Source organism: Indicator indicator, chromosome 1, assembly GCF_027791375.1.
Source record: "Indicator indicator isolate 239-I01 chromosome 1, UM_Iind_1.1, whole genome shotgun sequence".
Classification (NCBI taxonomy): Eukaryota; Metazoa; Chordata; class Aves; order Piciformes; family Indicatoridae; genus Indicator; species Indicator indicator.
The window spans coordinates 22,826,051-22,839,607 of NC_072010.1; the positions used below are offsets into that span (position 1 = coordinate 22,826,051).

The 13,557-nt window shown below is 45.2% G+C and overlaps 1 protein-coding gene across 1 annotated transcript in view; it reads right to left on the minus strand.

Annotated features, from left to right (window-relative positions):
* Positions 1 to 380: 380 nt before the first annotated feature.
* The window catches only part of FLT1 (fms related receptor tyrosine kinase 1), a 114,202-nt gene continuing 101,025 nt past the window's right edge, over positions 381 to 13,557 (minus strand). Inside the window, exons 24-30 of the mRNA XM_054387153.1 lie at positions 12,941 to 13,052; positions 11,271 to 11,370; positions 9,861 to 9,966; positions 9,644 to 9,774; positions 9,152 to 9,236; positions 8,190 to 8,281; positions 381 to 2,773 (exon numbers count right to left, since the gene is read on the minus strand). Coding sequence (XP_054243128.1) covers positions 2,569 to 2,773; positions 8,190 to 8,281; positions 9,152 to 9,236; positions 9,644 to 9,774; positions 9,861 to 9,966; positions 11,271 to 11,370; positions 12,941 to 13,052 — 831 coding nt within the window. The 3' untranslated portion in view covers positions 381 to 2,568. The remainder of the gene's footprint in view (positions 2,774 to 8,189; positions 8,282 to 9,151; positions 9,237 to 9,643; positions 9,775 to 9,860; positions 9,967 to 11,270; positions 11,371 to 12,940; positions 13,053 to 13,557) is intronic.

The window sequence follows — 13,557 nt, forward strand, 5'->3', positions numbered from 1 at the left end:
TGAGGGTTGGCTGAGGGAACTGGGGTTGTTTAGTCAGAAGACAAAGAGGCTGAGGGGGGACCTTCTTGCCCTCTACAACTACCTGAAAGGAGGTTGTAGTGAGGTGGGGAAGTTGGTCTCTTGTCCTGAGTACCAAGTGCTCCAGGGGAGGTTTAGCTTGGGTATTAGGCATTGGATTAGTCTGGCCAGGGAGGTGGTAGAGTCCTCATCCCTGGAAGTGTTTGAAAGCTGTGTAGACAGGACAGTTCAGAGTGTGATTTAATGGCCATGGTGGTGTTGACAGTTGGACTCATTTACCTTAGAGGCCTTTTCCAGCTGAAACAATTCTGATTCTAACTCTGCCGATTCTTTCAAAAGCGAACTTTATTGTATGAATTTAGCAGCCAAATACATTACATGAAGACAGAAAATGCAAGGCAAAATAAGAGTTATTCACATCTGAAGAAACTGAAGGAGTTCATATAAAACTAATCTTTGCAATCCAGTTTTCTTAAATATTTAAAAAAGCGTATTTATATATTTACACTGTGCAAACATTTTCTTTGAAATGCATCATCCCATGACTAATTTTTGCTCATCTGGAGTTAAGCAATTCTTAAACTTTCCTTTTGTTTTGAACAAGATCAAATATACTTTACCAGCAAGAAACAGTGCAATAGATACTTGGTCAGGAAGGCCTAGCATTGATACTTAGAAGTAGTGTTACGTTTTTCATTAATTCCCAAGATAATTTTTCTTTGTAAACACGCAAAAGGTCATTTGCCTTTAAATCTATTAGTGGGTTAAATTCACAGCCCCTAAGCTGAATTATAAGAGGTCAGAACCATATTACAGCATTTGAATTAATGCATGTTTATAGTGGACCATGAGTGGCTGAGCTTGGGCAGTAGTTACTGAATTGGAAGACATCAGTGCTACTGTGTTCAGTGGCCAGCTCTCATTTTAATACTGCATTCAAAGGGGATGGTGCATCCTTACACTTCTTGAGCAAAGAACACTCATGCCCTTGCTGAGGTGCTGTGCTATAGTTAGAGAATAGTATATTTTTATTCTTGTACATATTAACTGGTAACATGGAAATTTGACTGTTTTCACAGAAAAGCTGCCCTAACTTTCTAAAGAGAGTGTCTTGTCTTTTCTAACTAATCTTTTCAAACTCTCTAGTGATAATTCATTTAAGGTATGTGCGGTTTAGTAGCCATCCTGTCTGTTAGACAGATTCCCCTAAGTAAAATGTAATCAGTGCAGTGTTAGAAAGTTCATGAGGTTTCATGGACAGAGCTTGGCTTTGACATATCTAGCTTGTGGTTTGGTTCCAGTGTGTCTGTTGGCATACTGACAAAGTGCAAAACTTCAAGAGTATTTACTTGATTTCAGCAGGCTTGTCCAAACCAGATTTGTATTCCCTGTTCTTGCTTCCTCTGATCTTAGTTCTCCTCTATCCTGGCCAATTGTGTTTTGCAACACAAAGTTGGAAGTCTTGCCTTGCGAGCCTCCTTAACGCATTTATCATCCAAAAATGGCTTCCAGCACTATGTAGGCCCCAGATTCCCCTGTGTATGAGGTAGGGGTTCTGGAGGGCTGCCCAGTTAGTGTCCAACTAGGACACCAGTGCAGCACCCAAGTCATAGCAAAGCCCATGACTAAAGCATGAAATACAGTTCTGCTGTCAGGGACCAAACAGGGAACTGGTTTTCTCTGTAATGATGACCAGATTTTTCAGAAGCACTGGGCAATTCTAATGGCAGCTGTCAGTGTTCAAGCATTGGGAAAGTGAAAGTCTAAGCCAAAGTTCACCATGTGCTAGCAGTGTCCAAGAAGGTCAGTGGTATCCTGGGGTGCATTAAGAAGTGTGTGGCCAGCAGGTTGAGGGATGTTCTCTCCCTCTGCCCAAGTGAGACCACATCTGGAGTTTTGCGTCCAATTCTGGATTCCCTAGTCCAATAAAGACAAAAAAACTACTGGAAAGAATCTAATGAAAGACCCTGAAGATAATTAGGGGACTGGAGCATTTCTCTTACAAGAGGGGATCTTACCACTGCCTATAAATATGTAGAGGTTGGAGGCAGACTAATTTCAGTGGTGGCCAGTGACAGGACAAGGAGAAATGGGCACAGAGTGGAACCTAGTAAGTTCCATCTGAACATAAGGAAAAGCTTAGAGGTTGACAGAGCTGCCCAGAGAAGCCATGCAGTTTCGTTTTCTGGAGATAATAAAAATCTGCCTGGATGTGTTTCTTTGCAAACTGTCCTAGGTGAACCTGCTTTGTCAGGAGAGAGGGATGGAACTGGTCAAGAGACAGAGAGACATGGAACAGGATCGATGGGATGATCCCCAGAGGTCCTTTCCAACCCCTGCTGTTCTGTGATTCTGTAAGCATTAGTATTTTGCTGTATTTTAATATGCTTGTTGCAGCCTGTGGAAAAGCAGATCACTAAGGTAAAGCCAGTGACACCTTTTTGAATTTTTGGATAAAGAAAATTAAATGAATGAAAGTTTTTAAACTGACAGTGTTTCAGAAGAACGTTTCAGGATTCAATGCGTATTTAAATCTTGGCCTAGAAGTATTTAAACAGGTGGCTGAGAATAAAGGTTGATAGAGTTGTAGTCAGGAGGGGGAGAATGGTTTGCTTTCATTTTCTCCAGTGCTGTGTTACCATATGTATGCCTCCGCTCAGAGTCGCTGAGCTGATCACAGCTGAAACTGCAGAAGCTTCTTGGCTTGATTCTTCCAGAAAGCACAGACTCCTTGCTCCTGCTGGCACCTTTTACACTGTAACAGAGCAGTGTCACTGTCAGCATATTTAACATGTACAAGTGCTTGTTTCAATGACTTGGGCAAAGCCACATCACAAGAAGCAGCTTTGTTTATTCTCAGATGGTGCGAGTGGCGTTGATGCAGATGGGATTGCTCAGTGGGAGAGCAGAATGGAGGACTAAAAGAGCCCTTCTGTGTCACCCTTGAGTCCCCTTCTGACCAGAGATGCAGTGACTGAACATTATTATTAAGGTGCTTGTGTTCATTGCAAGTATTAGTTTTGGTGCTTACAGGAAGTACTAGATTGCTCAGCCTAAGCTCTATTTGCTCATTTGTGGCAAGGTCTAGGGAGTGAAATTTCATTGCGGAGCAAAGTAGTGTGGGAGAATCTGTCAGCTGTGCTGCTGCTGGGCTGTGCATCCCCATAGGGTCCCCACATTTAAGTGTTCTTCCTAAGAGAAGTGGGTTTTGTTTCTTGGAGTTTTTTTGTGTAGGAGTGAAGTAACAGAAGTTCTCAAGACTTGGGGCAAAAGCAGAAAGTTACTAGTGCAGATGTTCCCAAAACCTAATGCTGGATGATTTTTTTTAAGATCAATGGTTGATGTTTGTGAAGAAAGGCACAAGGTCTAGGTATGTCCTCTCTTAGGCTTCTCCTGGCAGCAGACATGAACTAGTGGTCTGAATAAGAGTTGTGCTCTCCCCCAAAGGACAAATTCTCATGGAGGCTGCCTTTTATAAGATGTCCTTTTGCAAGAGAGGTTTAATGTCTTCTCATCTGAACCACTCTTCAAGATAGTGGTCACCTTGCAGCACTTTTTCACCTGTGTTCAGAGAGTACAGTGCTTAACAGGACTCCTTCAATATTTGAAGAAGGTTAAGGCAAGGAGAATTGAACAGCATTGAACTTATATACCAAAGATTTATCTGTAGACAAAGGACAACTCAGAGAATTTTCCACCATTGATTACATGTGGAATCCTAATATAAACAAATGCTTGACTGCAACGCCTAAAAATAGATTCCCTCCCCTATATTTTTATAAGTTCATGGACATTCCACTCCATTTATAAGGTCAGGAGAGTTAGCGGCCCTAGTCTTGAATTCCAGAGAATACAGTCAGGACATCTGTTAAGGCTTTTGGAGCCCAACATTTTGCTTTTAATTTTAATTTACATTGTTAGGTCTTGTAAGTACAGAACTGGTAGCACAGAGCCTTTCCTGTCCTACTGTAGGATGTTGGAGGGTCCTTCCCAAAAGACCACCCCATTATGTTTATTAGTAGATGGATGAAGTTCATGAGGGCAAACCCTCATGGTGAGAATTGCCAGTACATCCCATATTTTTATACTGCATCTGTTGGCAGATGGACAAGTAATTGCCTTGGGATAAATTCTATAACCCTGTGATAAGGTTAGTCACAAAGTCAATGGACTGTTTCTGATGGATTTAAAGAGAAATGCTTCTGTGATGTAATTTGGAGTCCTAGTGAGCGGTTGGCTGGCAGGGAGTGTGCATGCTAAGTTATGAACCTTAAAATAATTAGGCTTTAATCCTTGCATTCATTAGCTTTTGTATCCTGACAATTTTATTGTGAACTAGACGTGGTTTCTACTGTAATTAATAAACATTTATGCTATTAGAGCTACATCTATTAATTTTACCTTGAATGCACTGCTGTATCTGGGCCCACACTCCACAGTGAGCTTTGAGGGAGCCCATGGGGTTTTGGTATCCATAGTCAGGCTTCATTTTGAGACTGAGTTTACAGTCAGTATAGGCTTCTGTACTTGCATGCTATCTCCTTTCCACTCTCGGAATGTGAATTAGAAACTCTTCTCTAGTTAATTTTTAATTGGGATCATTGGTTGGAGGACAGGCTGCTGCTTTTCTGACAGATTCAACAACTGGGTGAGGTTAGAGACTGACTGCAGTGCAGCTCACTGGTGGTGTTGTTCTCAGCCATTTTTCTAACTTAGTGATTTGCTTGGATGCAGAGGTTTGCTCAAGCCCAAAGATGTTGACATACTTGGGTTGGGTGTTTTCACCAATACTGAAAAGTTAGGGGAGAGTTGCAGTTGGGATCCTTTTCTCTTGGTTAGGAGCAGAGCCCAGAAAGTGGTTCTTTCTCTGCCCCCAAACCTTTGGTTTTTTGGGTCTTGTTACCTGAGGCCTTACATTAGTAAAGGCTTTTCTCTTTATCCTGTTCATAGTGTCTCTTATTTTCATCCCAATGGCAGTCGCAAGCCCAAGACATGCAAGCAAGCATTTCTGTTGTGCTTTTGGCAACCACCTGGGCCTGAGAGGCTCCCCAGGGTTTGGGTTGTTTCTTCTATGGAAATGAGGCTGAGCTTTGCATGTTGGTGCCTTTGCCTCCACAACAGTGGAAGCTTGAGAGGAGGACACTCAGCTGGGTGAGTGGGGTACCCCTGCACCATCAGGTAAGCTGCCCCACTGCTCTGCTGTCCCTCAGGCCTGGCTCTTGGGTTGGGCACACTGAGTAAGCACCCGTGCAAGCACTGGTTCTCTCCTGGAGTCAGCTGCTTAGTTCCCTTTGAAACAGTCCCCTGGGTACACTCCTGGATACAGGTAGTGTGCACTGAGTTTGTCTCTTTCCACCCTATGCAGTCCTTCAGCACTGCTGAGACACAAGTCTGAATCTCCTGACACTACAGTTCAGGGCACACACACACCCTTGTGCTGGTCTGAAAGCATCACCCCAGCTGGATGGCTCACACATGTTTTCACGTGCTTTGAACTGGGGGAGAGAAAGACATTAAGCTCCATCGTTTTGCCCTGAGCAGTAAGGAAAGACAGGAGCTTAGGGGAAGGTAAGCTAGCTCACCCTAGCCTGCAGGTGAGCAGGGAGCTGCAGGAGCATGCAGCACCCTTAGCCTTGGCTCAGAACCCATGCACTGGTTCATCTGCATCCTGAACTGCAGTGTTGTGCTATGCTGTGCAGCATCATGAGAAGTGCTCTGTGAGCAGTTCAGTGTTACAGCGGAGGTGATCTGACTGTAGGTTGCTGCTAAGAGCGGGGTGACCCCTACCTCGCCTGGTGCTGGCACCAGCTGCCCTCATGATGAGTTGCTACAGCTTGCTCTGAACCTATTCTGGGGCCATTCTGATAATCCAGCACCTTGAACCCCCTCTCTGCAAGGTGAGCAAAGCAGAAATGTCAGTACAGGGGGCAGGACCACAGAGAAGGGTGCAAGCGAGGAAGCAGGACTCTGCATCTGGTTACAGGTGTCAAAACCCTTCAGGGTCCTCCCTGTCCATCGTTTAGTACAACTTTTTTATTTATTGCTCCAATGTAGCCCAAATAAAGGATACTTAGCTAAGAAGCTACCACTTTTAGGAATGTGTACAGACTAAAAGGTCATTCACATCCATGACTGCTTTTTGGCACAGTGCTGCACTACCACTGTTTAGCTCGTGGGCCAGATGACCTTGTGTGTTCCCAGCCAACTGCTGTTTCACTGAAGATTTATGTTCTAGCAGCCACTGTAAAGTTCAATATTTTTCCCCATGCAAGCATTTTTTTTTTTATTCTGCATCTGAAAATACTTCTTAAAGCAGTTCCAGAGGGATGCTTATGGAACGCTCCTTGTGTTCCATTCCATTCAAAGAAAAAAGGCGTTTCATACATTCCATTAGGGAAATTGCCGTGTTGTCCATGCAGCTGACAGCAGCTTTCACAAACATCAAATTTACTTAAAACTGAGCTAAACCACTTCTAGGAAATACTGCATCCTCTGGGGCCCTCTAGTAGCCACATGCATTCCAAGCTCTGTAATAGCTGGCTCCTCAAAAGAGAGTATGGAGAACTGCCTATGTAAAATCAAAGCACCATACCGTTGCTCACAAACTTCTTTTCTGAAACATGAATGGTCAAGGCAGGAGGAAGGGTTTTCCAGCACTGGTTTGGAGTGGCTTGAATGGTCCTGGCTTTGCACACATGAGCAGTGGTCCCTTGTAGGCTCCTGCCAGCAGCACGTTTACCCCACATGCTGTGTGCTCTGGCCGTGGGAGCCTGCACACTCCTGTACATGTCTTTCTGTGCGTTTAACCAACGCCCTCTTAGTCACTGGAATTTTTCTTGAAGCAAGTCCTCTCTGCCTTGACTGCACGTTTCACCCAGCTCCAATTGTTCATTGAGACAATACCACACCTCCCAGCCTGCCCAGCTGCAAGTCACTGACAAGTTCAGCAGAGGCAGGATGGCAGCATGGCCTTGACCTCCTGCCAGTGTAAGATGAACGATGGGTTGGGTCTGGGCAGTCCTGGGCTGGCTGAAAGCAGTGAGCCCAAGCCAGGCACAGACACTGCCAGCTTCACAGTGGCTGTGAGCTAAGACACTGCTGGCATTGGGAAAATAAACATTTCCCAACTCATGTCTTTGAGCAGCCCTAGTTCCCTGCTTGGGCAGCTGTCAGGAATTAGGTGGAGGAAGGTGGCCAATATATTTAAGCGCTTAAAGGCAGGAAGAGAAGTGAGGCCCTCACATCCATCTATTGTAAAGTTGCCACTTTAGCATCCTGAGCCCATGGGTGTTAAACGGGCCGTGCTTAGCTGAGTCATAGAAAAGAAGGGCAAAAACAAGCACAGGGAGCCTTGTTCCAGCTGGGGTGCCCTTGGGGACTTGCAGAAACAACTGCAAATCCTTCACGGCCACACGTTCCTCCTCTCCTTGCCAAGGGCTTGTTTCTGACAGCTACCTGTTCAGTTTTGGGCCCCTCACCACAAGAAGGACTCTGGAGCGTGTCCAGAGAAGGGCAACAAAACTGGTGAGGGGTCTAGAGATCAAGTATTGGAAGGAACCACTGAAAGAACTGGGATTGTTTAGCCTGGAGGAGGCTGAGGGGAGACTGCATTGCTCTCTACAACTAGTTGAAAGAAAGTTGTACTGAGGTGGGGGTTCGTCTCTTCTCCCTAGTATCAAGTGATGGGACAAGAAGAAACAGCCTGAAATTGTGTCACGGAACATTTAAATTGGCCATTAGGACAAATTTCTTTACTGAAAGGGTGGTCAGGCATTGGAATAGGTTGCCCAGGGAAGTGTTGGAGTCACCGTTCCTGGAGATGTTCAAGAAGCGTGGACATGGCACTTTGGGACATGGTTTAATGGTAATGGTGGTGTTAGGTTGACAGTTTGACTTGATTATCTCAGGGATCTTTTCCAAATGAAACAATTCCGTGATGCTATGTGCATTAAAGAGGTTGAGGGTTATTTGTTTCCTTGAAGGCATATGGAAGATTAGGTATGTAGGAGACGGTTGACTGCTGACTCAACTGAACAGGACACACGTCAGCAAGAGCATTTGCATGGACTTAGACATCTCAGCTACTTTCATTAGGCATGAATTAGCACAAGGGCCTTGAATACTCTTTTGCCCTCTATAGGAAGAAGGAGAAGGAAACATAAAATACAGACCCAAAGAGTGTCCATTTCTGCTTGCTTCCTGTCCATGTGAATCGTTTCAGTTCTTCTCGAGCCAGCACCATCCCACTGTCTGCTTGATAATCCTGGAAGGGAATGGAAACACATTACCCTATTAGGTGTTAACTCTCAACAGTTACTTTTGCAGTGGGATCAATTACTCTTCAGCCTGATTTTCAGCATCGGTTGTGTTGTTTATAATGAGAGCAGTAGGAGACAGTGGCTCCAGTGGCTGTTGGAGATGCTGCAGTGCCCAGGTATTTAACGATGCCTTTCCCAGCTTTCCTTGTTTTGAGGTGTCTCTGAGGAGCAGCAAACACATGCCATTAATGCACATAGAGGGTGTTAAAAGAAAGGTGTCTAGATGCAAGATGAGGTTCTGGCCAGCCTCTGGTTCATCCCTGCATGAAACACGATGCCTTTCCCACCTCCCGCCACTCCATGCATATGCCTAGGTCACTGAGAGCTCCATCCGACATCTTATCCCTGCCTGTGCTCACCAGAACAGTGTATGTGGCCCATTAGTAAACATTTCCATAGCTTGTCCACCTGGTAAGGGGATTTATTCCTACTGGGAACCTCTGATGGAAATGTGACCCACAATTCCCATTTGTGCACTACTATTCAAAAGGAAACACATATTCAAGGAAATTTTAGTGATTTTTCCCACACCAGTGGGACACAGGCAAGACTTTGGCAGCTGTACTTTGCAGGCCTAATGGCACAAGACATTCCTGAGCAGGGAACAAGCGTTCGAAACCCGTTGCATGGTCAGCAAGAATCTGCTGACCCAAATTTGCAGGACAGTGGGGTAACACTGTGCTACAAGTACAGCTAATCTTGCACCTCATATCAACAGAGCTGACAAAGCAGTAAAACCCCATCTTGATTCTCTCTGTGTAAATCTGTCTCACAAATAAAGAAATGGCAAACCAGTTGGTACAAGAGTCGCTTACATTAAACACAAGCGGTTCCTTGATGGGAAGCTCTTCAAATGTCTTCATGCGCTGGGGAGGGTTTATTTTGAAAGTGTTTATGTATCTGTTCAACAAGAAAAGCAGGACAGTTTTTGGTGAGAGTGTGAAGTGCGTAAGCAGGAAGCACTGGGTGTTTCTCCATTCCTTTAAGCAGTTGCCTAACTGTCATCAAGGTAGTTTACACAAAAGGGACTTGTTAACCATACTCCACCCAAACATCGCTCCCCAACCCTGGGGTGCACACAGCTGCTGGTCTTACAATGCCTGAGCCCACTGACCTCATAGTCTCCCTGGGCAGGAACACCTCAGAGGGCTGTCCCAGCCCAATGGAATCCCTGTGGTGGTGCCTTGGTGGCTGGTGAGACACTCAGGCCATGTGAGATGTCTCTTGAGTGTCTTCACCCAAACCAGGCTATGCAGCAAGCTACAATACCCAACCAACAAACTCAAACTTAGTTTTGCTTATCTCACCTGATATTCTCAGTGCTTCCACAATTTGTACTTGTAACAGAGAATTTTTCATTGCATAAAGGATCAGATGCAGGGGGCAACCCACTTTCTGTTGTAAACACGGTATTGAGGGGTATGTAGTCTTTCCCTTCCTAAATGCAAACAAGCAACAAAAGTGTTATTCCTGAGGCTTTGTGGCTGGTCACCCCTGCCTCTGTGATGATCATGACATCAGTACCTGCTGGACATTTGCTTGGAGCAGGTCACCCAGCTTTTTCACGAGCTCAGAGAACCTTGGTCTGTCATTGGGGTTGTTTTGCCAGCAGTCCAGCATGATTTGGTAGCTGTGAGAACAAAAGTAAAATAAGCACATAGTGGGTTTGCAGCTCACTTTGGCCCAAGGCAGGACAGTCCCTTACAGTTTGTCATAAATAAAGCTAACTCTGGAGCCTGCCTGATTTTTCAAAGATACTCTCCCACACCATTGAGGCCTTTTACTGAAAGAGTAAACTTTCCACAGAAAAAGGAAAAAAACTTTCTTCCCGCAAGACACTAGGAAGACTACATCAAAAGAATAATTTAACTAACTGGTCATACTTTCTTTATATATTCCTAATTAAGCACTAAACCTTTGTATTAAGTATCTATTAACTGGTGATGTTTAGATTAAGGCATCCTAAGATGACTTATATAAATGTGTCACTTCCTGGTATTGGTTGAGTTGAGCTTTCCTTCCTGTAATAAAATATGTGGAAGAGAAGGGGGAAAAAAAAGCTCTTATCTCCTGTAACTAGGATAATAAAATGAGCCAATGGGTAATATTCCCAGATAGGCATGGCTGGCTTACATCCTTTTTGCAGAACTATTTTTTTGGTAAGTGTTGCTATTTAGAGTCATGACGAAGCACTCGGAAGGCACTAAAGACACCTTCACGTAGTTGATTTTGCCTACAGAGGTAAAACACCCTGGATATGTTCATACTCCTGAATGGTTTGTGCCATGGAGTGTATCTTTGGTGTCTCCCTGGGCAGGGAGGAGGGAAGAGGAGCTATAAAAATGGCATCTCGTTTGGACCTCCCCATCCCTCTAAAACAGTGTTAGCCATGAAACAGCAGCTTAAGGCTGCACCTGAAGGCAGGGGACCTGGGAGTGACAGTTGATGTCGTGCTGGAAGGACTCAGACAACCCCCCACCATGCAACATGATCTGGGGGCTGTGGGTCCCTGTCAGCTTCCTCTGCCATCAGACATTGTCTCCAGGAAAGGGTGGGGGTGGGCCCTTGTCATCTGAGTGTTCGCGAGGAAGCCTCTGCTGTCGCTTCCTAAGTCAAGCCGATGTTAATAATGTCACATTCCTCCAGCACTTATCTGTGTGCGCGTCGGTAAGAATTAAACCTGGGGAGGAATGGATGACCTTCCTCTGGGCTGCTCGCTCAGCTCCACTTGGAGCCCAGCCCTGGTGGTGCCCTGGGATTGAGTCCGTGTCCTTCCTCACGTTCTCATACCCCACAGAAGGGCCAAGGTAAGGTGTGAATGCAAGAAGATGCTGAGGACAGCAAGCAGTATTGAGTTGTTTCTCCTTGTACATCTTTTGCAAGGCAGACCAGGAGGGCATCAGTAGACAGGGCAAGCAGAGAAAGGCATCTTACATCTCCTCAGTTGCTTGCTCCGGGGCTCGCATTCTTATGCCTTCCTTTAGCCTGCTGCAGAAATCCTCGTCTATTTGGACTCCGGGGTAAGGAGAGGCACCTGGAAGTGACAGTGGGAGAACAGGGTCATATGTGCCTGAGGCTGGGGACGTGTGACCTAGCCTTGACCCTACTCATACCCCTCAAACACTTAGGAGTGTATCTCTCTGTGGGTTCGGGCCTATGCCAGCTACCACAGGTAGGGGACTACTGCTGATGGTACTCCAAGCCCCAGTCCTTGGAGGAAGGCAGGAACAAACCCAGAACCATTGGTGGTGCTTGCCTTGCCAAAATGCAAAAAAGGCACGTCAATTTGACTTGAAAAATATCGCTGAAGAAAAGCCAAGTCTGATCTCTCTATTGACTTGGACCATCCCAAATTCTAGCAAGCAGGCTATTAACAAACTCCAAATGCTCATAGCCACTTTTAAAATAAAATCAGATCATAATACATTTGCATTACTTTTCTATTTTCTGTGTTTTTTTAAGCTGCAGCCTGGTCATGCTGTTATTCTTTTTACTATAGACATACACACACACACACACACACACACACAAAAAAAAGGAAAAGGGAAAACGAAAGAAAAACAAACAAACCAAAAAGACCTTTCAGAGAGTCAGGCAGTCGCCAGGTTCAAGGAGCTGGGGCTCTAAGTAAAAAATAGCAGGTATTATGAGGCTGACCATAAAATCACAAGAGCTGGCAGGCTGACCAACAACACGTATTTAAACTAATAAATGATTGATTGTCCTGAGAATTGTATAGTATTGTTTCCTCTGCTGTTCACCTCTTTTGTCAGCCTCTATGCTGAACCCAATTAAGATTCTTCTATTCTGACAGTCATTGTTGTTCTCCTTCAGTGTACATCTTGTATCCTGCCTTTTCCATGTGAAAGAAAAGGGGAGGGGGGGGGAGGAAGCTCCACTGGGTTTTAATTTCAGATTGTATGCTCTAGTTCGTCCTGTGGCATCTGCGCAGATGCTTGTTTGCCTGCTATGTCCAGCAGTCTGGGTGAGGGGGGTGCTGGGTCCCTCCTGGGCTTGGGGGGATGACCTGGTCTCAGGCTGGAAATGGAGATGACACGGTGTAAGATATGCAAAAGCCTCTGTGTGTGTGTTCAGCTCCCTTGCTCCAAGAGAAGTAAGAAGCTCTTGAGCGAACACCTAGCCCATGACACTCCATGACTTGAATGTTATCTGTGGCACAGGAAGCGATGCCTCAGTCCCTGGTGGCTGCTGACCCAAGCTCGCAGTTCTCTGTTATCCATAGTAAATAAAACACTTAAAATTTTGCCCAATTTTTCTGGTTTATGCTATCAGTCAGACAAAGCACTGCAGCTTCTCTGGCTGTACTGCCCTGCATCTCTCTCAAGGGTTTATCATCTGTGCTATCCCTTGAGCCTGTCAGCCTGGCAAGTCAGCTTTCAGTGCTCTTACAAGCACAAACATTTCTGTTTCACAGGGGCATGACACACACAGTTCACCCCTCTGCCCCACACCCCACCTCTGCCTGATTTAGGTCTGTCTTTATTAAAGATTTGGCAAAAGCTCATTGAAGGTAATAGATGTTTTTTCCCCAGGCTAAAGCCCCCAATGCTGAGTCCAGCTCCCAGGGTGCAGAGGTGACGTACCCAAGGAAAATATCTCCCACAGCAAGACCCCATAGGACCACACGTCACTTTTTGTATTGTAGATTTTATCAAATATGGATTCTGGAGCCATCCACTTGAGAGGAAGTCGAGCCTGGAGTGAAAGGGACAAACCTGACTATTATTTTCAAAGCCAAAAAGAATTTAATCGTAGATGAATCAACTATATATTGTTATGTAAATAATTACCATTCAAACAGGAACCCGTGGGATTTCCTTACAGGCAGTCAAGATAAACCCACACTCATTCAGACACTTTCTTAATAAACTGCTGGGGTAAGAGGCTGTTTTTAAAACGTGTGGCACAAAACACCAGACACTGGAAAGCTGTGGCCAGAGTGATGAGGCCTTTTCTTTGTGGAGATATGCAAGAGTAGAGGTCTCTTGCCAGCATCCTAGAGACAGGGGACAAAACCCTACATCCAAGCACAAATCATTCTGTGGTGGTGTTGGAGATGTTCCCAGGGAAATTTTCAGGGCCTGTGTTGCAGGAGTATATCAGTAACCCCAGAAAACTCTTGAGTGCAGCTTCTTAGGCTGAGCAACACCCAAGCTTGGTGAACAAAGTTCCCCAGCTAATATGTAGTGCTGTCAGCCTT